Source organism: Aplidium turbinatum, chromosome 5, assembly GCF_918807975.1.
Source record: "Aplidium turbinatum chromosome 5, kaAplTurb1.1, whole genome shotgun sequence".
In the NCBI taxonomy this organism is placed as follows: Eukaryota; Metazoa; Chordata; class Ascidiacea; order Aplousobranchia; family Polyclinidae; genus Aplidium; species Aplidium turbinatum.
This window is the reverse complement of record NC_137476.1, coordinates 14,464,893-14,491,807: the sequence shown is the minus strand read 5'-3', so window position 1 is coordinate 14,491,807 and position 26,915 is coordinate 14,464,893. Positions and strand designations below refer to the sequence as shown.

At 37.6% G+C, this 26,915-nt stretch overlaps 1 protein-coding gene across 1 annotated transcript; it reads right to left on the bottom strand.

Annotated features, from left to right (window-relative positions):
• LOC145770975 (C-Jun-amino-terminal kinase-interacting protein 1-like) lies at positions 1–26,915 on the bottom strand. The gene is made up of 5 exons (XM_082582716.1): positions 26,784–26,915; positions 22,801–22,936; positions 22,581–22,690; positions 5,906–6,064; positions 1–246 (listed from the first exon to the last, which is right to left on the bottom strand). Exons 1-5 carry the CDS (start codon positions 26,913–26,915, stop codon positions 1–3), a joined length of 783 nt encoding a protein of 260 aa, XP_082438842.1.

Here is a 26,915-nt window from a genome sequence, read left to right as displayed (position 1 = left end):
TCATTCGATATAAATGTCTTCAATGGGATGTGCACTGTTCATATATTTTCTGTAAAACGAAGCAAAAGCTTTTTTAACAGTTTCTGCTAGAGGTCGTGTTGATGTCTTGGAAACAAAAACGAGGCATGCGAATCGTGACGGCGATTCAGGATGACGTGTAATGAAAGCAAAGTACTTCTCGTTCTTTGAATGGTGACCACAAAAAGAGACGTTGCGCAATCGAAAGTAGTTGGTGTGTGCTTTCACCTGTAAACACAGTAGGCTACCATTTAAACGACTTCAGCATTTTATTCAAGTGAAGATCAAGCTAAACTTGACAAATTAGTTACAGTAAGTATATTTTATTAAAAAATCAAAGTACCAAGACCAGTGCTGTCAATTTTTGGGGAAAATGCACGACACACACTCCGTGAATTTAACAATTCGACTACAACTTCGGCTCAAGGCTCGCAAGACTTTTTTAACTTCTAAATTTTGGAAAAAAAAATTAATAGTCCAATGAAAGCGCATTTGATTAGACTAGAGCAGTGCTTTCCAACTAGTGGATCGGGACCCACTGGTGGGTAACGAAACTATTCTAGGTTGCAGGGTATGAGATGGAATGAAATGGAAGACGTTTTTTCCATCTTGTAGAAACTGTAGTAGCCTACTAGCCTAGTAGTCTACGTTGGAGAAGATAAAAAATAACGAAAATAGGCTACTTGAGAAAATACATCGCGGACAATTGGTGTAATAAAAGCACAAGTTAAAGTCATCATCATCGGATGATATGGTTGAAGCTAGTCCTGCGTGATTTTCACAAAAAAACACTAGTACTAGTGGGTGGCAGCCACAAAAAATTGCATAAGCTGCATTGCATGTATCAGTAGCTTGATGGCAAAAAAAAAACACGCAAGAAATTAAAATTGCAACGAATAAAATCATTCACCTTCATCCAAGTAAGTTGAGATTGCAACGAGATAAGATAATAAATTCTGCCACATTACAAAGTAAGTTATTATTGTATGTAACTAATATTGATAAAGAAAATTAGCCTAATTATGGGTAGCGACATGGCAGTAGAAAAGCAGTCAAATAAATGAACGAATAGTTCTACTACAGGAATGAGATGATAAATGAAAATTCTTTAAAGACTTTAACGAATGGCTCAACACTTCCAACAAATAATTAATCAAAGCATCGTGAATAGCAATAGATTCCAACACCTGTAACTCTTATAATCGACTTTAACGTACTTCACTCACAGCTTATCGTACAACTTTAATCTCGATTACAACTTATAATAGCAACAACTCTCATCTACTCGTATTCAACAACTTCAACTTCAATTGAACTCTAAATCAACAATCGTCTCAATATAATCTCTACCTTTATTACTATATCAATTACGCAATTTACGCCACTATTTATAGCAGGTTTGTTTTGACCAGTAACTTCAAAAATATAGGACAATGTTACGTAATAAGAACTCATTGTTTTGAACAAGTCTTCCTACCCTTAAACATCTTTCATCATCATCATCATCCTCATTGGCCATGCCTGAATAAAGCGTCGGCTACCGTGAGTCTCCACAACGATCGATTGTTCATGGTTCTTACTAAGTTTACAGAATCTTGGTTTGTCCATGTTGAAAGATTTTTGAAGATTTCGAAACGAGGACGCCCCCGCTGTCTCTGACCAGGAAGTCGCTCCATCATTACCAAATGTTCAATTCCGCGTTGGCGGTAGACATGGCCGATAAATGTCATTTGCCTTTTTTGATAACAACCTACCACCTGACAAATTGTTCCATCTAGTTGGAGAAGCTTCTAGTCTTGCACAATGCACATGTGCAGAATCTTCTAGAAATCCGTTGCATAATAAAGATTTCGCAATCAGAGGTCACTATAGGACAGTAACCGATAATAACACTTTGTAAGAATTATACAATTAAAACAGTACGCTTGGTCAAGGCACATAATGTAGCCTGACGTGAAGCTTTGCTTATTGATTGTGACAATTGGATAGTGACAAAGTAATTTGTTCATTCATACAAAGGTAACAGCTAGGTTGCTTCGGGTAGCCGCCGAATATAATTAATCTTTTTATAAAACTGCCCATATGAAACTGGAAGACCGAAAGAATGGTGAAATGACATTGAAGAAAAGATTATCATCACCTGTGGATAAGAATAGCTAAACAATGACGTCATGTTTTTTAAGTACTGAAGCAAAATGACAAGACTAAAACTTATTCAAACAAATACATCAGCTAAGATTTTTTATTCGAATAAGCTTTAACTGCTAAAGGAGGAATGGTGTGAAAACATATGTAGATCCCATTTTCAGCAGTGGCACGACTGGCTGATGATGATGATAACACTACTCATACTGTATCAACATAATTCAGTTCTTTTCCCAAAATTAACTGTTTTTGTTTATTTATACAACTGTAGCATGTTAATTTGGGCAGTCACAAAATATGAAAATATTTAAATCAAATTAGTCTTTATATGAAACTGCCCAAATTGGCATAATCCAGTTGCACAAAACTAACAAATTTTATTATTGTGTTTATTCATGCAACTAGAAAATGTTGTTTCGGGTAACCACAATATACGAAATTATTTTAATCTGATTAATCTTTTCATGAAACTGTCTAAAATTCAGGGGTGACGAACCTTTTTTCAGTCTCGGGCCACTTTGTCAATTACACATGAGTTATCGGGCCACACAACTTTTTAATTGTAACCTACTATGAAATCTTTTAGAAGCGACTCAAGATATTATTCATGAAAAGTAACAAACGGCAGATGAAAGTAATAAAACCCACACAGTTGAAATTATCTTATTTTTATTTTTTACTGCTGTATGTTTCGATTCTGCGTAAGCCTTACGCAGAATCGAAACATACGACAGTAAAAAATCAAAAAAAATCAACTTGAGCAAAAAGGATAGAGCAACAGTACTTGCACTGATAATGAAGACAATTTAATTTTCGAAGCGTTTGCTTTCATATGAGTATGATTTCTTCTTTTTTTGGCTCTATCTTTTTTGCTCAAGTTGACTAAATGTTTCTACCATTATACTCCGAAGCAACAAATCAGTTAATGAAATTTCTTTTTCAAACAACAAACAAAAGCCCATGCGAATCATCTACAGCTGAAGCTATCTAATGCAGCATTAATTGAAGCATAAAATATTAAAAAATAACATTGAAGCATTGCATCTTTTGCTTAGTGGGATTTTTGGAAAGTTTTTTGCTTGAATAAGCGTTCAGTATTAGGTCGAACAGACGATGTGGCAACTCTCAACTGCATACTATGATTTTCATCTGTCAGCCTCGACCTGTAACGTCTTTTTGTAAAGTGCATTTTAGAAAAGAACTGTTCGCATAGGTACGTGCTGCCGAAAACATATGACCATTTGAGATTGTCAAATTGTTTTGGGGCCGCACAAAATTCTTTGACGGCCGCATGCGGCCCGCGGGCCGCAGGTTCGTCACCTCTGGTCTAAATCAACATACTAGAGTTTTTTCCAGAATCAAAATTAATTTTATATATTCAGGCAACTATAGCCTAACATGTTGAGTTATGCAGCCAAAACATGAGATTATTTAAATCAAATTAGTCTTCACATGAAACTGCTCAAAATGACAATCCAGCTTCCCAAAACTAACTGAATTATGTTATTCAGCTACTGTGACATGTTAATTTGAGCAGCCTCAAAACATGAAATTATTTGAATCTGATTAATTGTTTTATGAAACTATGCAAGCCAAGATAATTCATTTGTCTCAAGCTTGATTTTGTGCATTCATACAAATTACAACTGCAACGATAAGATGTTGACTTGTGCAGCCACAAAATATGAAATTACTTGAATCAAATTCTTCTTCTTCAACAAATTGATCATGTTTGATCAGCTGTGATCTCCCAATCTCCCATATAAACTGCCTTCATTTGGTTCTGTCTTTTGTTTTTATTGGTGCTTCCGACATGCTTTTTATTCCTGTAATTTGCTTGATATATATTTCATTTTTTGTCGTCCTTTTGTTCGTTTGCCTTGCACCATTCCAGTCAACATTGAATTTTCCAACGAGTTGCTTCTTGCTATGTGTCCGAAATATCTCAATTTTCTGAGGTTAATGTTGTTAATCAGACTCCATTTATCGTCTATTTGTTGGGAAACAAATTTATGTGTTTTTATTTCCATCCAGCTTTGTTTGTTTGTTTGTTTATCTTTATCCTGCATTGCGGGAAAGCGGACTTGAGCGCTATGCATCGGTGTACGCCTTCCGACGTACACCTGACCCACGCTGCAGCCGACGACAATGTCTGTTTCCCGTTGTCTACTCTGCTTATGACTTAAATTTGGAACTACCCATTACTCGAAATCGATCACTGGGTAGAGGCAATTATCGTAAAGTTTCTTGCCCAGAGAAACAACAGCAGGTGCGGGTGGCTGGAGTCGAACACGCAGGCTCTCGACTGTGAGCCCAACGCGCTAACCACTCGGCCACTGATGCGTAATAGTCTTCTATGACACCACATTTCAAAACTTTTTAACTTTTTAATGTCACGTTTTTTGCATGTCCAAATATCACATCCATATGTATCAATTGGGAAAACGAGAGTTCGCAGCAATCTTAATTTTGTGTTTTTACTAATCGATCTCTGTTTCCACACCGTTGCAAGTGACGTCATAGCTGTTTTTGCCATAGCAATTCGCCTTCTAATTTCCGTGCTATCATCGTAAGTGTCTGTTATGACACTGTCCAGATAGCATAAATTACTTACATTTTCAACAACATTATCACCAATGTATAAGCTTAGACAAATTTCATCTTTTTTGCTTATGGCCATCACTTTTGTTTTTGTGGGATGTAATTGCACACCACATTCTTCACTTCTTGACTTGACTCTATTCAAAAGTTCTTGCAGTTCCGTTACACTTCCACCAACCAATACTATGTCCTCAGCATATCGAAAGTTGGTTATCATTTTTCCTTCAATTTTCACAGAACAACTGTCTCACGCTTTGAATCTTGGCACAGAATACACTGATTCCAGTCTATAATTTTATTTGTGTTGGGGACGGACAACTTGAAACCTGTAGAGTCTTCGACTCTTCGGAGTCTTCGACTCATGGACTTCGAGTCTTCGACTTCGACTTTCACTCATGTTGTGTTTATCCTGAGGAGACAGAAGAAATACCACATCAATATACCACCTCCATCAAAATAATATCAAATAAATTCTCAGTCAAAAGGATATGCGTAATTGCATATGCATATACTTCGAAAACTATACAAGTATAGAAATCTCTGAAAAAGTGTTAGGGGACTGGTTAGCCGTTTACTTGTGCTTCCTGTATTTAAGTAGTAATGTAACAAAATATAATTTCGGCGGCCATTTTGAAAAAGGCGGCCGAGAGAAAGGAACTGGCCACCCTAGTATCGTTAGTGCCGAAGGTTTAGTACAATGAGAACCTTATCTTATCATCCCCGGTGCATGGATCAACTATGAGAATCACCTTTACCTTTTTTTACTGTATGTCGTTACTGTATGTCGTGATGTTTGACGTTTTCTATCTTGCATCCAAAAATCTGCCTTCCGTTCCATCTTATATTCCATTCCATGTCGGGTAGAAATTTGCAGTGTAGTGCGGGCAACGGACAAGTTTTTTCTATCTTTGACATCACTGATAGAAACAATCGCGGCGGCAAAAATGTATAATTTCATGCTTTGCTGACTCCTTCAAATATTTGACAAAATTGTTCAAACTACATTACCAAATTACCAAGAAAGTTAAAATTGTCTATCTTGATAGACTAGTCGAACTTTGCAACAGAAAATACTATCGCTGTATTAAAAAACGCCACATGTGGTGAATTATTATTTATAAACACCGTCTATTCTTTTTACCTGAACGTTTGAACTAAAACACTTGCTAGATTTTTCACGTGCACCAGAGACTTGTTTCAGCATGGATTGGTCCATCATTCTAATTCCGCTAGAGCTAATACTTAAACAAACATAGGCTGGTGGCAACCTATGCAATGTGGCTCTACGTGCATGGGCAACCTGAAGGAAAGATAAGTAAAGTGATAAATAATTTTCAGAAGCTTTCTGTCACAGCGAAGCACACATACGTTGGATGAATACAAATAGATTAAAACAACCAATCAGAAAAAAGTGAAATTTTAGACCCATTAATATTACTAAAAGCGTTTTATTTACTCCATAAAAATCTTTCTCTGGCATTTTGTGTTAAACAGGTTTATTTGCTCTACTTGTGACCACTGGAACATCATATTATAACAGATTAAGTCTCGCTTTTACCAGCATGATCATTACTTATTTCAAAAGTGTAGATAGAACGATCTGTTAGAGCCTAATGCTGCGGATTTGATGTGGTGAATGGTGATAGCGGTTTGTTACGAGCTTTCGGAACACAATTTCTTTGTCATGTGCAACGAGTGGTGTTGGAGTCAGACTATTGTTGTTTGGTAAGAGCATCTTTTTTTGGCTTGAAGTAGCTGTTATAGGCTAAATGCGTGTGTTGAGTTTGTAACCTATGCTGTCAAGCGTGATTACTGTGATTTGTCAATTGATTTGGTAGATTAAGCGTCGCAATTCTTCCCTCTCGTTATTGATCGTTGGACCTTGTTTGGTTATTAGATTTTTTTTTGCTGGTCTCTGTCGTTTTTGGAAGGTGTTCTGGAGATTCCGTGAGCGCTGGAAGAGGCCGATTGGCATGTTAAAGTGTTAGATGAATCTCTTCATTTTACAGCCTGCATCGTCGCTCATAAAAGGGAAATTCGAAGTATACTGGGTTCTGTGGTGCTTGGGGATTCTGTCTATTTTGCTGGCGTTGTCATCGTCAGGGGAAGGGTTACCTGAGGAAATCCTTGGATGCATCCGTTGTCCTCGGTCGTCTTCTCTAAGTCCGTCAAGTGTGGTGTTGCTCTGTTGGGTAAAGAACATCTATCCTTTCATATCTGTACTTTGTTTTGGAGTATGGTCTTCTTGGTACTTGTGTGCAGGGCCGAGTGGAAATGGGGAAGTAGTTTAGCATTCGCTTTATTTTGGTAGAACTCTTCGTGAACTGTGCTGACTTTGTCGATCTTTATGGTGAAGTCGAGTAGTGAGATGGCGTTGTCTGCTGTTTGCGGTTCATATGTTGAAATTAATTGCCGGGTGTGCTTCGTTAACCCTTAAACTGTAATTAATGTCCTATGACACAAACAGCGATTAGGGGCCTAAAAAGCCCGATAGGCTACTAACATACAAAGAAAAAAGTAAGTTAATTGTATTTCAGTTCGTTATTTCAAGATTAGTGTTGTTTTAGAACATGATCTTAGACTAAACTTGCCTATAATTATCGCCTAAATATACATATTCTCCCTATCCTGTCAAAATCAAAGAACCGTGATAGCCTAATATAAAAAAGTACATGGAACAGCTACCGGTAGGCCTACTGTAAATACAGTAATAACATAGCAAAATAATTGAACGGTGCTAGTATGCTCAGTATAAGCAGTACCGGTAACCAATGGTTGAAAGCAGAGAAGTAGCTAGAAATAAATGTTAGGGGGCGAAAGCGGCAGCTGTTCAGGGGTCAAACATATTAATATTAGAAACAAAGAGTTTATTTTAAAATTTAGCATCTGATTCTGAATGCAACCAAACAATTATGAAACATCCTTCAACATGTAATAAAATGTCATTAAAACGTAGTAATAGTATTAAAACGTTTACTTTTTTGAGGAGAGGGAGCGATTGCGGACTGGGATTGAGATCCTCCTTAAAATATCTGGTTACGGCCTGGAATGGCTGATCAGTGTCAACACCTAACGTTTCACACATGCGACATATTTTGGTTTTCTACCGAGTGGACTTCACAAATGTTTCCTTGACATTTCTGGCTTGTTTGTTAATACTCTTCCTGTCTTTGGTTTGCAGACACAAATAACACCGCTTCCGTTTGAGCACTGTCGCAACCTCAGCTCTTGGCATACTGTACCTGCACCAGCGTTCTGTAGTGAATATCCCATTTGATCGATTTGTGATCTCTGCATCTATCAGTTGTTCTAAAAGATGTCAGAAACAGTTTTGCCTTGTTTCATTTGCCTGTTTTCCATCCGGGATAAAAAAAATCCAAATAAAGAAAAAGCAACTCTTTCAACATTCTCTAAGTTATGAAAAAAAACATCATCTCTGATAGTGAGAGATGCAAGTTTGTCATTTGCGCATCGTGGTGTTCTTGTATCTTTGTCGTCAAAACACATGAAACGTGTCAAGGGGATGAGCCGATACTACGGCATTTTAGATCTGAATTTTGAAGATCTACGTACCAAGTAGTTCTATTTCAAGTAACCAGCATTGATAACAAGCCCAATGTAAGTCATTAATTTTGTTCTATCTGTCACCCTCCTCTTTTATAGGCTACAAGATATCCGTTTTTCAGCAAAGACCAGCTCAGCTTCTTTGTTTGTGTGCGTTACAATGATGTCTAGAACTTTTATCAAATAGGCTGCGTAGCCGCAATTGCAAAGCTTGCAGAATATCAGTTATTAGCCTACTCCTGGTATTACAATTTGGGTAGAGAGGTAACTCTTTTAAACCATAAACAGACATAACTCAGCAACAACACTACATTTAACATTATAAAAACAAAAAACAAAAAGCGAAAAGCGAACGTTTTCGGCTAGTCATATAGCCCTTTTCAAGCCTATAAGAAAATACATTATTAAAAGAAATGCTAAAGAATCATATAGTATCACAGCAAAAATATGGTCAAAGCTAAACATTTGAGAAACTGCCTCGCTCACACAAAATGATAACTGAAAATTACACAGCACAACGGGTCAAGTATTTCAGAGGTAAAATTAATTGATTGTTCAGACAAGGACTCAGGCAGATTACGCAAGAAAGACAGAAGCACAAGAGATAGTGGCACAAAACAAAGTAAATGCGAGAAACACAAGACGTGATAATTCAATCAAAAAAACTGCTAAAAGGTAAGAAGCTCCGCAAGCAAATAATTGCCTGTTGAGCCCTGGGTTTAAAGATTTGATGATCAATGCCTCGTGAATCTTGGTGTCGAATTCGGACAAACACTTACGAACAATTTTGAAAGACTGCAAAGACGGTTTATTGTTAGAGCACGATTGGCAGTTTCTAATATGGTCTTTAATTGCACTGTTTTTATTAAAATTAGCTAAATTCAAATGCTCTCCCACTCTCGTCACCAAATGTCGTGTGGTCATACCAACGTATGGTCATACTATGGTCAGATGGTCATGTCGTGTGGTCATACTTTAAACCCAGGGCTCAACAGGCAATTATTTGCTTGTGGAGCTTCTTACCTTTTAGCAGTTTTTTTGATTGAATTATCACGTCTTGTGTTTCTCGCATTTACTTTGTTTTGTGCCACTATCTCTTGTGCTTCTGTCTTTCTTGCGTAATCTGCCTGAGTCCTTGTCTGAACAATCAATTAATTTTACCTCTGAAATACTTGACCCGTTGTGCTGTGTAATTTTCAGTTATCATTTTGTGTGAGCGAGGCAGTTTCTCAAATGTTTAGCTTTGACCATATTTTTGCTGTGATACTATATGATTCTTTAGCATTTCTTTTAATAATGTATTTTCTTATAGGCTTGAAAAGGGCTATATAACTAGCCGAAAACGTTCGCTTTTCGCTTTTTGTTTTTTGTTTTTATAATGTTAAATGTAGTGTTGTTGCTGAGTTATGTCTGTTTATACTCCTGGTATGTTAATGTTAGTTGACTTTGCACGTGAATGAATGATAGTGTGTTGCTGCATCCTTCCTTTTTTCAGGTGGTGTAGGCTACACTGTAGACTGCGATATACTGTACAGTAGTTACATCTCGTGCAGTGTGTATCACCAACAACTTGTGCTGATCTTTCTTCATCTGAACCACCTGCTGCTTCTTTATTCTTTTACTTAAATCTTCCTCTAGGCTAGTAGGCTACATCTGCCTCTCAATGAGAACTATCAGAGGGCACATATTCATCTCCTGACGACGTTTCGCTGTTGTCAATATCCCTGATGTTCAACTTAAAGCATTTGAAATACATTTCTATCTGCCATTTTTTAAATTCAATAAAGTAAATTAACAAAAAGGACTGATTGTTTGGAGATGTACATTGTATAAGGTACGTTGTGTAACAAGTAGATCAAATTCTAAAGTTCATTCTAAATAACAAAACGGGCCTCGGTGGCCGTTATCATAAATTGAAATGTGCTCTGGTTTTAGACATAGGCTATTAAATTTTTTGGGGCTTGTTAACTCTCGAAGTCTGGTTTTAAGTTTTGCAGAAGAAACTATTTGCGGCATTTTTGAAGCAACAGCTCTAAAAATCAAAAAAATGAAAAAGCTACCTACATTTCTTTCTTTACCCGGCCTCCCAGGTCCTATAACTACTGTTGGGTTAAAGGCGTTTTGGATGGGTACGGCTTTTCAACTGTTGACTGCCAGCAAGAAAATGTTATCAACGATCGTCTGTGGAGGGTAAAGTTTGTCTGGTTCCGAAGCGTCTGGTTTTCGAGGGTGTCCATGAAGAGTATGGCAAGGACCCCAGGCATCCGGCGTTTCCAATTGACAAACCGTTGACTGGGCTATAGAACTTCTTGAATGTGAAGACATTATTATGAAAGACATTCTCGAGGAGGAAGCAGATCTCTTTAAGGTGGAACAGGATGTAGATCTGTTTTTTTTTCCAGTCGCCAGTTGTGGAATCGCGTTGTCAAACGTTTCCTTAACCCTACTTCCTGTGATGTTTTTTGGCCAGTTGACCTGCGGACGGGGGGTCGGTTCGACACTAGCACTTTGAGCTCGTGTAACTCCAGAACTGCACAAGATAGATCAATTAAATTTTCACATAATGCAGATAATTTATCTGACAACACAGCATCGAAACTCTTTTGCAATTTGTTTAACAGCACAACTTGAAAAATCCAATAGTTTGATGGTTGGTCATATTTTTTTTATTTGACTTGAAAAATCGCTTCTTAATTACTTTATAATTGAGTGTGACGGGCCAATTTCTTTGTGTTCGACTTAATCTTTTACGCGTAGACGTCGTCCACGCTTCAATGAAATCGTAATTGGCGTCCGACTTGCGTTTGCTTGTTGTTTTGCTGGAGGCATTGTAAAAATCTTTTGCTTTGTCTCAACATTTGCAGAGAATGAGACAAAACTGTTTCAAGTTCTATGTTATAGTCTACATATTTTCAAACGTACTATCATCACTTGATATTAGAACTAAATTAAGCAATGAATTTAGTAAACATTTTATTTGTGTCAATTGTGTTTGGTTCAGTTTTCTTTTGGCAGCTGCACCTTCCTTCGCATTCACGTTTACACCCGCACTTTATGAGTTGCAATACTGCTTTAGGAGCTAGTGGATTTAAACAACGATCTGGCGTGAAGTGATTTGAACCTGCATCAAAGGTCCAACCAAATGCAGTTGGTGATGAAAGACAGGGATGGGCTTTGCTAACCTTTCTCCAAATCATGCATACACAATGAGCCCGGCGAATGTGCAAATCTAGTAAACCAGAAGTTGGTGGGAGGTGTTCTCCTTCGGCTGCACGATTGAAGAAGAGGAATCAACGGAGGTCATTCACTTTCGTGTAGAGTTTGGATCGATACAAAATACAAACAAAGCGTTCCAACTGCGAGCATACATCAGCAGGAAGATCAGTGTCATTTACGAGCATTGCTAGTGCATCCAAGATCTCATCATCACAAGACATAAATGCATTGAAGAGTAAGTCTTTGGTTCTGCCAGCAAATCTCCCAGTCTTATCGGAACCAGTCAGAGCATGAAAACCTAGAAGTGCAGAAGCACGCTTTGGTCCCAAGTTGTTGTATAGCCTATGTTTCGCACACAAATGTACCTCTTTAATCTGCCCTTTCCCGTAAGGAAAGTTGTAGACCCGGGTAAGTGTGGATACATGTAGATGAGCAACAACAAGTGATGTCTGTGTCTGGGGAACTTATACAATCAGTTCTGTTTCATTGGGAACAGTTAGAGCGTGCAGAACAATCAAAGTGTCTGCCTCTTCTTGGCTGTGAGTCAGGAGCGAGTCTGAAATATTAACATTGCCCTTGGTTTGTGTTTCCGATGTCACCAATAGTTTTTTCAGTCTGTTGTTGGAGCTCTTGCTGTGATGTACAACCTTTTCAGCTAAATACTCGGTCAGTTCTCCTTTGGTGCGGATATCTGAGAGAAAGTCCTTCAGTGAAATATTCTGGATTAAAGTGTTGTCTTTCACGTGGTAATATGTTGACTTTCCCTTGATCCTCTTTGTCCGCATCTGTTGCTAGAGTGATGTTTCGATGTACCGGTCAAACACCAACCTGATCTCGTCATACTGTGCAGTGTGTCCTGTGCAGGCTACCCATGTTACAAATTATCTGAAGAAAGGCTTCGGCAAAGTCTTGGCACGTTTTCATTTGTTCCGTTTTGGTAACTGCGTTTACCATAGCCATCCCATCAATGATGATCACTCGGTGAGTTGTCAGTTCATCTGGTGGGTCCACAGTGGTATATTCAACTGCTGTGTCTGTCATCTTTAAGGGTACTTGAATGAATGGTTATCGGGCAGGTGAGTAACAGTTACCTCATTCCTGTCAACTTGTACCCGTTGTCTGTTACTACCGGTATCCACTCCAGCTTCAAGATGACGGACTATTGATGCCTTATCATATGCCAGCAGGTGGGATCCATCTGAAGCAAACAGTGATCGAGGCACCACACCAAACTCATATGTTCCGATGCATTCCTTGAGGTCCAGCTCCGGTCGACTTCTTGATTACAATGAACCGCTGCAACAGTCTTCGCTCTTCTTTAATTTCGATTACTTTGTCTCTCATGCTGATTTTGCAATTGCATTGGCACTTTTGAATGTAAACAGTTTCTTCCTGGTCATTTTGTCCCATACGGAAAGATTTCCTTCTACAAGACGTTCAGTGACGAAACTTTCGAAAATCTGTTGCCCAATCTCATCACGCCGAAGGAAGCCGTTGGTAGCAGTTTCATTCATAACTGCTTTGGTCAGCAAATAGTAAATTTCATCTTCGTCAGAGGATTCAAATGGGTTTCCATGCTCGTGAAATACTACGCTGAGTTTGATAGCATTTTGCGTTATTCGGGAGAATTTTCCTCCTGTAAGCTCATGGTGCTGCGTTCTCTTTGCCTTGCTACCAGAGTAGTACTTTTTCTCAAAGTCATGCTGCAAATTTGAGAGTTCGGGTGCGATGAGAAAGTATATGTCCAGTGACTTTTGATTCTGTGTAATTCCAACTATGCCTCCAGCCCTCCAATAACCTTGAGTTCACGATTTTCATGTTCAATCCCGGGGTCTGCACCTATTGATGTGAATCCAGCAACACCTTTGGTTACGCAGAAATTCCCTTTCATGAATTCTGCCCAGATCTCTGGACTCTGGGTGCTTCTTTTCTGCTTGCTGCATTGTAGAAATGTAAAGTGGTAAAAGGCGAGCATAATATAAATGATTATGGGCAAAGAAGTACTTTATGAGCAATGCTGCCACAGCTTACTTTGCAAAAATAACTAAAATCACCAAAATATATTACTAGATTGAAAAGAAAATCACTAGATTTAAAATGGTTGCGAGGAAGTAACGGTCTTGCTTAAAATCGTTTGAGAACGAATGAAAATAGGGTCATAATCAACATTACAGCAATACACAGCACATTTTTTGTGGGTAGGTCTACGACAGAAAATGATAAATACATGAACGAAAAAAAAAAAATTAGATACAAAATGCAGAGACCAAGGATGGGAAGCTGCAGGCAGGTGGTATAATTGATCTCCGATAGCTCAATTGGTTAGTCCGTCCGCCCTGATAGCTCAATTGGTTATCGCTTCACTACTGGAACGAAGAAGCTTCAAGATCAAGCCGTGCTGCTTCGACTCTAGGGGTGTGCGTTTGAGCAACACATTCTAAGGACTGCTCTCCATTCAGCGGCATCCAATGGATGGAATAGTTCCCCGGCAACAACACTTCAACAATTGGAAACTTCACTCTGTCAATCTTGGTGACCGGCCCTGCGTCAGTGATTCAAAGCCTCTACAAGTATGCGAAACTGCCAGGATTAAGCTCTACAAGAAGCTTTCCCAGTCCAAGGATAAAGATTCAATCAATCTCACACCTCCTGTGGCTGATGTAACAACTTTTGGATCCAACGCTTTTAGCTTTGCTAACATACAAGAATCTGACAAATCAAATCTTTGTTTAGTTTGCTTACACAGTTCCACCAAATATAAAAGAATGTCTAAACGAAATTGCTCTTCATTGTTTTTGAGAGGTTCTTGTAATAGCAAAGCTTCACAGCTCCCACCAACAACAATTATCTTCTTTAGCTTTGTAATGGTTAGGGTGGCTTTTGTAATGGTCTTCGTGTAAGTTGTAACGAAATATCGTTTTCAGACTCAATGTCCCTTTCCATCAGACTGCTCCACTTACCACCTGTCTACTATTATAGCAGTATTTTCAATTCTATCATTAAAATATAAAATAATGACCTGTTCAGTGTTCACCTTAACTTGACTAAAAATCACTAGATTGCACCGAAAACAGCAAAAAGTAACTATGTCACTAGGTCAGTCTTGAAATCACTAGATCTAGTGAAAAATCACTAGCTGTGGCACCACTGTTTATGAGCAGGGATGCCAGCGATAAATTTCCAATAAACCAAGATCGTGTGTTCAAAAAAAACCCAGACGAGGCAAAAAAATCCCAGGTTCAGAAAGGATGTAGTAAAGCGGTTAAAAGTACCTGCATGTGCTTTTAACACCACCTTGTATCATTACGCAGAAGCGTCAGAAAGCTGCAAATAGTGGTAACACGTGTATATATAATTACGGTTACGGTAGGCTATACAAATAAGGATACATACGGTACTTATGTTGGTAGTTATTATGGCATATTCCTCTAGAGTCTATAGCCTACAGAAAAAATGAAGGTTCCTGTTCCAACAGGGCCATTGTTCGTCCACCAAGGTGCACAGCTGACATGTTCCTATGATTTTCAGCATTGCTTGGATCTATTTCTCCTAATTTTTTGTGCTTGATGATTAAGTGCTTCTCCGATTAAGAGATCCAAAATATTTCTATATTCTGTAGAAACCATAAAATACAACTTGTGCAGACGAAAATGCTCACAATGAAATTCCAGGTTGACACTATTTACCTTTTTAAGAACATATTGCAAAAAACGAGCACGTTCCACGATTTGTTCCACGATTAACAAGTGGAAGTGCATCATAAATCTGTTTTGCACCATCAACCTTGTCAGTCTTATATTGAGACTGAAAATACAAAACCAGTGCTTCCCACTGCTCTAATATGCTGTTGATGACCTGTTCTCGAGAAAGTCATCATGTTTGTGCTAGTTTTGGAATTTTATGTTGAGCTGTAACAGCAACTTTTGAGTCGAAGAAAAGTTACAAACCGAAAAACCTAGATTTACCTATATTTGAAAAAAAAACTTAAAACCCAGATGTGATCAAAAAAACCCAGATCTAGGTGGAAAAACCAAGCGCTGGCATCCTTGTTTATGAGTGATTCCAAACTCTCTCTGGTAGCCTACTGTCATTCATTTATGACGTCACAAATTATAAAAAAACAGCTCATTAAAATGATTCAATAAGTTTGCTGTATGTGCGTCACAAGTAACTTTGTTATAAAGTAGCCTATTTGCGTCATCAAGTAATTTTGTATATTTTTTACTGAAAATGAATGGGGCCAAAATTTCATTTTGGCCATTTTGATAGGGGATTTCAGGTAATTAGAGTGCACAGAAAAAATGCCACCTTAATTTTTTTTCATCTTTATAGTATCATCTGACAAAATCAAGAAAGTTTTTACTAAAAACAGAGAGAGACTTTTTACCAAAAACAGAAAGTTTTTACTTTTAACAAAAAAATACACGAAACCTTTTTTCATGACAAATGTGCCCACACTAGTAGTTCCGATATAACATTTCATAATTCGTTTTCGAGTGTTGATTTTAATTTTGGGTGCTTTTCATGTCCTTTTCGTTCTTACAAGTTGTGTCTTGTTATTTCCATTCTTTTCAATGTTTCTGTATTACATCTACCATTTTCAGTTATTGTGTGTCCCAGATAAGTGAGCTAAGCTTTTAACTTGTTCTACCAGATTTGTGCCAATATTAATATTTAAACTTGCTGAATTTTTATTTCTTGTAGTAATCATTGTTTTTGTCTTTTTTGTGTTAATTTTCATGTGATATTCCTTTCCAATTTTGTATATTTTTTATTATTGTTTAAGGAGCTGATTCAGATTCAGCTGATTCCACTAACAAGACAGTATCGTCTGCACACCGCAGGTTGGATACATTCATTCCTCCGATGTTGATATCCTCCATCCTAAACAATCTTAAGACCATTTCAATATCAAAGTTGAAAAGACATGGAGATACAACAATGACGAACACGCTTCATATCAACTCCACCAGACAAACCACCTTTCATCGAAATATACGCTTTATGTGTCGAATATAGATTAGCTATTAGTCACAATGTTCTCCTTTGAAACCTAACATATATTTCCGGCCAAACATAGTATCAACTTATTATTAACTCAATCAAAAGCCTTTTATACTCTATAAAGAATGTATAAACATCTTTGTTTATTTGGTTGTAGCGTTCACATATAGTTCTCATATGAAAAACTTCTTCTCGTATTCCCTTTTCAGGCATAAAACCACTTCAGGTTTCGTTAATTTTATTTTTAAAGATTTGTATTTCTTCTGAAAATAACTCTGGGCAAAAATCTCAGTATATGACTTATCGTACTAAGGGTTCTAAATTCTGTACACTGTGTGGCTTTTGGCTTCTTCGGCAGTCTGACAAGAATGGATTTATTCATTTCTAGTTATATGTGACTAGTCATGTAGATGCTATTAAATAACTTATAAACATGTTTTAGTCCTTTACAGTCCAGAAACTTTATGCAGGGCAAAAAATAAAAGACAACCTGTAAGGCATGGAGCATCATTAACGGGCTAACTAGCAGGTCCAGCCAACTGCTTGGGGAATGCCCCACTACATCCAACATCTAACCTTAATCCTATGATAATATAGTGTGTATTTTCACTGCACTGATATGTAAAGGCACTTCAGCAGACTTTCTCACCAGTTTAGAAAACAATACCAATGTCACCGAGAGCAAACACAGGTTTATCAAGTAATAGCTCCACCTTTGCTCGAAATGAAAGCCAAAAGCTCTAACGATTTCTAATAAAATAAAATACTGGCAACGCTCATGAAGCGTAGGCTAAGGTCATTCAAGACATTCCTGAAGAATGCATTGCATATAGGAGTTTATCTTCCGCTATGGTATCACTGATCAAATCTAGTCATGGAGATCTATCAACAAAATACAAAAAGTGGTACAGATCGTACTTTGGAATAATAAATTATTGCCCCATGTGACCAGAGACAGAACACTGCTTAACCTAATTCATTATTTTTATATCCTTTTGAGAAAATGGATCTGCATTTCGCTCCTGAAAAAGTAGCTGGGAGAGACATAAGGCAGACTCACTGGCTGCTACTAACCTTTAAAATGACTGCACAAAGAAGAGCTTTTGGAAAAAGTTAAAGCAATTAAAAGTAAACATATTTCTTGGCCTGTTCAAGTTAGTGATCTTATTGGACCTGACAAAATCGTAAAAAGGTGGAAAGATTATTACAAATCTTTACTTAACCTTGAATGTGATACTTCAAATAAAAAAGAATTGTAACTTATGGTTTGATCAAAGTACATGAGCCAGGCAATCCCGCGAGACCGGTCGTTTCCATGATTGGCACTCCGGAATATCAACTGGCAAAATTTCTGGACAATATCATAAAACCGTATATTCCCAACACTTACATGCTAAATTCGACGAAACAGTTTATGGAAAAGCTGAAGGAATTTAAATGTCCTCCGAATAGTGTTATGGTGAGTTTCGATGTGACATCGCTATTTACTAACGTGCCGCTTCGGGAAACCATCAATATTATTTCTGATCACATTTTTAATGACAACCAGCCGCATCGACCACTCATTGAGAAAAAGGATTTCACAAAATTGTTAAATCTGGCCAATGAATGTATGTTTATGTTTAATGATCGCTTGTTTAAGCAGATCGATGGCGTCACCGTGGGTTCTCCACTTGGTCCAACTTTATTTTAGCGCACTTAGAAACGAAAATGTTTGAAGTATTCCGTGATTTTTACCCTAAAATGTATGTACGTTATGTTGACGATATCTTTGCAGTTTTTGACAACGATCAGTCTTGTTTCCAATTTTTAAACCTTTTAAATGCTCAGCATCAAAACATCTAATTTACAGTTGAAAAATCTGATGACACTATTGCCTTTTTAGATGTTGAAGTAACAATAAATCATGACTCGTTGGCACACAAATCTGGAGAAAACCCACCAACACTGGCCTATTTTTAAATTACAACGCTTTTTGCCCAAATAGACGGAAATCTGGATTAATCTTATGTTTTTTTTCTCGTGCCCGTTTGGTTTGCTCGACGGACTTATTGTTCCACAATGAAACTAACAAGTTGAAAAATATGCTACATTTAAATGGATACCCGTCATACTTTTTTGATAAAATATTGAAAGCTTTTTTGGATACGAAACCGAAAGATAAACCCGAAGAAGACGATTTTAGCAACTTTTTTGATGTACCATTCTTGGGAAAAGATTCGGTAAGATTTTCAAAAAATCTAGCTAAAATTGTCAAAAAGAAATTTGATTGTGACATTTACCCTGTATATAGAACGTTCAAAGTAGGCAGATATTTCCAGCTGAAGTCGCCTACGCCCTTTGCTCTATGTTCTAATGTCGTTTATAAATTCAGTTGTTTGCGTGATGCAAGCCTGACATACATCGGTATGTCAACAAAACATTTATCGACTAGAGCTGGGGAACACCTGAATTTGAATTCTGTACAGAAAAGCGCAATTAAAGATCACATTTTTTCATGTACAGAATGCCAAAACAACGTTTCTATCAAGCAATTTGAGATCATGTCCAGAGGCAGGTCTGAGTATCAAACTAAGATCTTGGAAGCCTTGTCCATGGACGTCACGTCACGATCCACTTTTGAACAGACAATTGTATGCTTGCGGCTTGTCTTTCTTGCTCTCTGTATTTTAAAATTAGTTTTTTCGCACCTTGCCTATCTACCATATCATGTGATCTGTTTAACACCTTTTGATGCAGTTACCTTTGATTCTCGTGGAGCCTATCGTTGAGTTTGAGCTAGTCAGAAGTACTGTGCAGTTTTTTGTCTTTTCCTGTTTATAGATTTAGTTTAACCATTGTATTTTATTCAGATGTAGTTAAGTTGTATGTATATTATTCCTGAAGAGGACATCTTGTGATGTCGAAAACGTTCGATACTTAATTTTTTTTGCGTAGTTTTGTGTTTCTATAAGTAATAAACTTGAAGATGTTAAACTTGATCACGTTACTCGGCTTTGTATGCCTATGGTTCAAATAAAAAAGAATAAGATACAGATAGGCTACCCACCTCTTTTCTCAAAATGAGTTTTCCTTGTTTCATTGTGATGTTAGTGTAATAGGTAATAATCTACGAACGTTTTCGGCCATACTTAAGTTAGCCCTTCTCAAGTAACGAAAATAACTAATTTTACAATAACATCGACATTGAAAATAACTGATCTACACAATGAATTAAAAAACGAAATGCACAAGAATGAAACTGCAAAGCAAAGAAGAAAGGCACATCACATGGTGGTTAATTAGGCGAGGCTAAAAACCGCATCACACAACAAATTATGAAAAAACGTTTAGAAGATAGGAAGCACCTGCGGCAAACAACTGCGTATTGAGGCGAGCATAGCAGGATTTTATGAGCAAAACCACGTGGATTTTCGTATCAAATTCGGTGGAACATTTACGCACAATTCTAAAAGACTTCAAGGATGGTTTGTTGTTTGAACATGTTTGACAATCGAATATATGCCGTGTGGTTGCTTGGTTTTATCTGTCTACGGTTAAAGAAAGTCACCTCTCTACCAAAATTGTAACAGGTATAATGTTGAATAAATTGCCTTTACATAGTGCTGCTGGTGCAGATGGAGTATATGCTGAACATCTTCGGTATTGTGATTGGAGCATTAAAATTTATCTCAGTATCCCATTTAACTTGTGTCTTCTTCATAACTACATTCCTAAAAGCTGCCTCAAGACACTAGTTGTCCCTGTGGTAAAAATGCTAATGCCAATATTAGTGAATAGTGATGTAGGCAATTACATAGTTACATACCTATAGCTTTATCCACGACTTTTTCCCAGCTTTTTGAACAAATAATTCTGAATTTTATTTCGCTTTTCTTGTGACTAGTGAAAACTAATTTGGTTTCAAGTCTAAGCATGGCACTGATAATGGGCACCTTTCTCTTGAAACAAGTTATTTCTTCATATGTAAATCACAACGCTCCTGTTTTTGTTGCTTTCTTAGATGCAGAATGCCTTTGATAGGCCTTTGATAGAATTGACCATAATAAGCTGTTTAAACAACTGTTTAATAAGCTGTTTAAACCGCCGCTACAACCGCTACATGTGGTGCAGAAACTTGGAACCTTACAAAGAAATTAACACTTAAACTAAGAACTATGCAGAGAGCACATGAACGAATCATGATGGGTTTAACATGGCGAGATAAAAAGACTGCCGAATGGATCAGAAATCAAACGAAATTGCGAGATATATTAAGCACAATCAAGAAACTAAAATGGTCCTGGGCAGGTCATATAGCAATATATCAGGACAACAGATGGACTAAAAAATTAACAACATGGACACCACGAGAAACCAAAAAAAAGAAAGAAAAACCAAAAGTGAGATGGAGGGACGACATTGACAAACAATGCAATAGGCCTAGCTTACAACCAATTGGTACCAACTAGCACATAATCATGTAAATTGGCATGAAAAGGGGAAGGCTTACGCTCTGATGTGGGCTCTCACAGGCTGAAAATGATGATGATGAAGCTGTTTAATAAATTAAGTGATCGAAATGTGCTACCGTATTTTATTCTCTTACTTCGCTCTTGGTATTCAGACCAAACGATGAAAGTAAAATGGGGAAGCTTATTATCTGAATCGTTCCATGTTTCAAAAGGGGTGAGGCAAGGTGGTGTTCTGAGTTCACATCTGTTTTCAATATATGTTGATGATTTATCAATTCGGTTGAATAAAGTCAATGCTGGATGCACACTGCACAGTTTGGTCATAAATTTTTAAATCACATTCTTTTTGCGGATGACCTGTAAGATCTTATAAATGTGTGTAAAAATTTTGCAATTTAAAAAAAAAAGGTGTTTAATGCTACAAAGTCTGCTGGAATGCTTTTCTCTCCTCGCAATTTTAAATTACCATCTCCACCTAAACTCATGATTTCAAATCAACTCGTTGCTTTTAAAGATAATAGTAAATATCTTGGTGTTCATATCAACTCTTCTTTAAAAGATGACAATGACATAAACACTAACAGGCAAACAAGACATCTTTATTGTGTTGGAAACAAGTTAAGGGTCAACTTCTCGAAGTGCTCAATTTCTATCAAAAACCTGCTTTCAGGCGCATTGTGTTTCTTTTTATGCATGTCAACTTTGGTGTAATTTCTCTCGTACGTCTATCAATCATTTGGGTGTTGCATACAACGATGCCTTTCGTATGTTGCATGGATTACCTCGTTACGCTAGTGCCCGCACTATTCAATCTGAACAAAATATTTTGACCTTTGATGCAGTACTTCGCAAATCTATTTACAACTTTTTATGTACATGTCAATCTTCTAAAAATTGTTACATAAATGCTCTCTGCAATTCTGACGCTCTTGTCAAATCGTGGTATTTCAAATGTGCCATTCGCAGCTCACTCCTTAACAATTCTCCGCAACAGCATTATCTGTTAACTTAGTGAATATGTGACTAACCAGGTGACTAGTGAATAGGTGGCGCCCACGTCGTTTTTTACAAAAAATGACAATTCTTTGTAAATAATTGAATATTGCAGATGAAATTTAAATACAAACCTAGTAATTTCTTTCAACTTTTAGACAATACAAGTCTTCTTCTTTCTAAAACAGTCAGACTCATGCAGTTTGGCAAACAAAAAGACCAGATTTATCTAATTATCAAATGACGTCAAAAATGACGTCACAATGCCCGAGTATACTCGGGTTGGCAGGAGTAGTGTCCGGGTTATTGTGATTATTCTTGTATTGTTTTTTTTCTTTGTCTTTTTGCATGCATGGCAATTAATATGGACTGATTGGTCTGATGCAAAATAAATAATAATAAAAATAAATAAAACTTCTACAGCTTGTTTCACTCTAAAAGCAAGATCATCAGAAGGTCCTTATTCAAATAGACTAATTCCATTTGATAAAATATAATAAATTATTGAGTGATTAGGTATTGAGTGACGCAACTACTGTAATTAACTGGCATTTAACAGACTATTGCCAAATTCTTAAAACATACCTGGTGCATTGCCTGGCATAAGATATCGTTTCCTTTATGGGACGAAACTTCAACTGAACCGAGATAGTAAATGCTGAATTGCTCGCTTACTTCATCTTTTGTGCCATACTCTGAAAAAAATACATCAAATATCCTTGACCCTTGGAACAAAGACTTCAATAACCGTTTTTTGTAAGTTTAAATAAACCTAAATACATAAAAGGGGCCCTGTCAAAAGTACCGGACAGCCTGTCCACGTCATCCATCAAAGATTGCGCATAATACGCTGGGAAGACTCCATTCTTGCCGTTTCTCATGTTGATGCCTTCATACCAAAAGTCGTCTGCTTGATTGCTCACGTGTAGAGGATCATTGATCTGTTAAAATAATGCTATAAAAATCTCGATATGAGCTTTGTTTAGATCTGCACTATGCTATTACGTTAATAAGTTAATACATAATCTCAGATTTGAAATCCAATGAAATATTCCTGAGCAGGTTTAAATCCTGCTCACAGCACCACGTTTCATGCTTGTGTTGCAAAGCTAAGAAAAAAAAAGAACCAAATCATGCACACACGACAGTACAGGAGCGAATGTCTAACTGTAGACGAGTCAATATACGGAAAAAAGGCACCTAACCCCAAAAAATTGATACAAAAGGTTTTTCAACAGATTCTGTTACCAATGGGCATACTAAATAACATACTAAAAGTCTACCAAAATCGGACCTCCAGAAAGGGGTCATTTTCAAGGAAATATACGGCATATTTCTAAATAATTTTGCGTATTGGGTAGATGGTGGTATTCAAGTTGTTATTGCTCTTGTGTTTGTGACATCATAATCACATGAATGCGTGCATAGTCGCATCACAATGCAAGCGAAGTTATCGTTGTTAAAGTCAAAAAGATTTATTCAGGCAAAGTCACTCAGGGCTGCCAGAGCTTGTTTTTTTAATGCACTTCTGTGGTTTTATTTTTGAGTCTGGGGTTTTTGGACCATAATTTATAGGCTTTCATTTTGCTATTTTTAGGATATTTTAAGTGCTAAAACGCTAATAGTGTTAAGAAAGTTAGTTACGAAAAAAAGCAACATTTTTTCGCGACATCGACGCGATATTTGCTGCATAGTTTTATTTTGACCCTCCTGGAGCAACATGCTTGATGACGGTTCACTCCTTCACCGCATACCATGGCAGCGTGGACAAAGCTATGGTGAAATAGCACGGTCATATGCTGATTTCACCATCCGGCAATATGGATCCGGTACGACCATTGTGTTTGACGGCTATGAAGAAGGGCCGACCATTAAAGACAACATGCATCAAAGAAGAGGACGTAATCTTCATCTCGTTGTCAACTTTACAGCTGAGATTATGTTCACAGGCAAGAAGGAGGAGTTCCTTTCACAAGATGCCAATAAACAAAATTTGATTTGGATGATAAGTGATAAACTTCGGGAACAAAATTGCACCGTGGTAAATGCATCTGAGGATGCTGATGTAGAAATTGTGAAGGCCGCAGTGGAGACATCTTTTCTCCAGACAACAACGCTGATTGGAGAAGATACCGATCTCCTTGTGTTAATTGTTTACTATGCACAAGAAGATAGTAAGGGTCTTTATTTCAGGTTAGACAAGTCCAAAGCTGATGGCAGTACCAAAGTATACAACATCAACCGTTTGAAAAAAATCTTTGGACATGACATGCGTTCTGAGTTGATATTTATCCATGCTATGACTGGCTGTGACACTACGTCTCGGATATTCGGTGTTGGCAAGAAGACTGCTTTTCGGAAACTTGTGCATGGAGATCCTGTTCTTCGGTCTTGTGCTAAAGCATTCACTGCCCCAAACCAGACCACAGATTCCCTTGCGACAATGCGATACAACACCTTCAGCAAGAAAGTTGTCTCTGCTTCATCATTTGTAACGCCCGAGCGTCTGCCACCAACTGAATCTGCTACCCAATTTCACTGTCGTCGAGTTTACTACCAGATAATGGTCTGGATGGGAAAAGCAGAGAGTATGGATGTCATGAATTGGGGGTGGAACCTGCAAAAGAATCGGCTCATCCCACTTATGTCAAAAATGAAGATGCTGCTCCAGACAGTCTCTTGAAGGTCATTCATTGCAACTGCTCCACTGCCTGTAAGACACTCCGCTGCTCCTGTAGAGGATACGGACTACCATGTACCGCTGCATGTGACCCATGCCAACTGCAAGAATGTGACAATCCACATAACAAGTTTCTTCTAGACGAGTCGGAAGATGATGAATAGAGACAGCCGTAGGCAATAAGACAACAAACGGGCTGATCACCCTGGTTTATGATTTACCTTTGTAGCCTACTGTTGTAATTCCGATGATTTTCTGCATGTGTCTGTGTCCAGACTTTAATGGTACGCCATTATTTAGAACAGATTGATCCCCTGTATTCATCTACTGTAGGAGGCCAAGTATGAGCCTCCTGTTGATTGCAGTTTTTCTTAGATGCCTGTATTGATAGTACCTGTTATGCCGCATGTAATATGCTGTTATGATAATTCCATCTTATTAGGGGAGATTGGGGATACTACGGACGTATTTTCGAGTGTTCTGTTTTCGAAAAAATGTTTTATTTTAAAGTGTACTGGAAACCGTTTTGCACCAATACATATGGAATTTATTCAGATGAAAAGTGAGGAGTTGTCTCTGAAAATTTTACCACTATTCGGCTTAACAAGCTGCCAAAAGTATAGAAACTGAAATGTTGGAAAACCACTTTTCTCAAGCTCGTGTTACGTAATGGAAGTCAAGATGATTTTGTTTGCGGTTTATCTCAAACCTCAAGTGAATTTGCTAATATCGTGCTCTGCTCTGTCTGATGTTGGCCTATCACTGCGTCCGAAATGTCCCCGGGCTCCCCCAGGTCGTATATTATATACAAATCATATGTATCTCAGTAAATAATTAGCCTATCGTAATTTAACCTATTTAATTCGATTCATTGACCCCAAAAACTTAGGGATAGACACCTAAACCACCTTTCTAGCTTGAATAACAATTGAGATATAGGCAATATGACATCCCGGCGGCCATCTTGAAAATGACCCCTTTCTGGAGGTCCGATTTTGGTAGACATTTAGTATGTTATTTAGTAGGCCCATAGGTAACAGAATCCGTTGAAAAACCTTTTGTATCAATTTTTTTGGGGTTCAATCTTATATTGACTCGTCTACTGATTAAATCAAAAGTCAACAACGACTTACAGGTTGCAGTGAGCGCATGAATGCAGCTTCAGCAGAATCAGACATTTCTTTTGCTGATTGCAACCAGCAGTACTTCCAACATGTTACTGCAAATGCTCCAACCGTATTTACACGTGTTAAACCAAAACAAAACCTAATGGAATTATTGTGACATAACAGAAACACTTAGTTGCCGCGACGGGACAGGTAACCCAAGCCACATTTAAAAAATAACAATAGGTTTATAACAGAGGTGTCCAAACTATGGCCAGCAGGTCAACTGCGCCCGCAGTCCAGTTTTTATTGCCCCGCGGCAAATTTTAAAAATGTAATGGAATATAGCCCGCATAAGAAGTTTGAGCTCAACTTTGTTGCACTTCTCAGCTTCAACACTAGATGTAATTAAGAAAGAAAAACTTTTAGCGTGAGTCACCAGAAATGGCAGCATCCAAGAAACAAAAATTAGCAAGTGAGTGTAGAAAATTTCAAACACGTGTGGGAAAATGATTATTTTTTCAAGAAATGTAATCTCGTCAAACACATGCGGAAAAAAACGTTAACTACAAAGCCTGTTTTTAGTGAGAGGGTTGTCCGTTTGAGCAAAGCAATGGTCCGATTAAGTGAGGAAAATTGCACAAATATCAATTTAAATTCGGGACCAGCAAAAAATGGTCCAATTAAGCGGGTAATCCGATTGACGTGGGCCAATTAAGCGGGGTTGATTGTATAATTGAAAGCGTTTCGTAACTGCCTTCTCAACAATATACAGTCTTGAAGCTAAGACCGAATTTTAAGGATAAAATGAATAAAAAATGTAATGCTGCCCGCCAAGACTCACGAGTAGCAAAATGTGGCCCGTGGCTAAAAAACTTTTGGAACTCCTAGTTTATAAGACCAATGGCGCAAGTTATCGGCTTTCAAGTATATTTGAGGCTTGCTCCTGATAATTTTACAAAATCAAGTAAAGCAAGATTAGGATGATGAAAAATTTATCACCTCAAGTTGGATTTCATCTTGATGACGTGGAACAAATTTAAACAAAGCTTTGTGCGTTTGTTCCTTTATTTTTCCATTGAAATAACAAAATCCAATCTTGTCTGGATCTTCAACGGCTGAAAACCAAAGCAT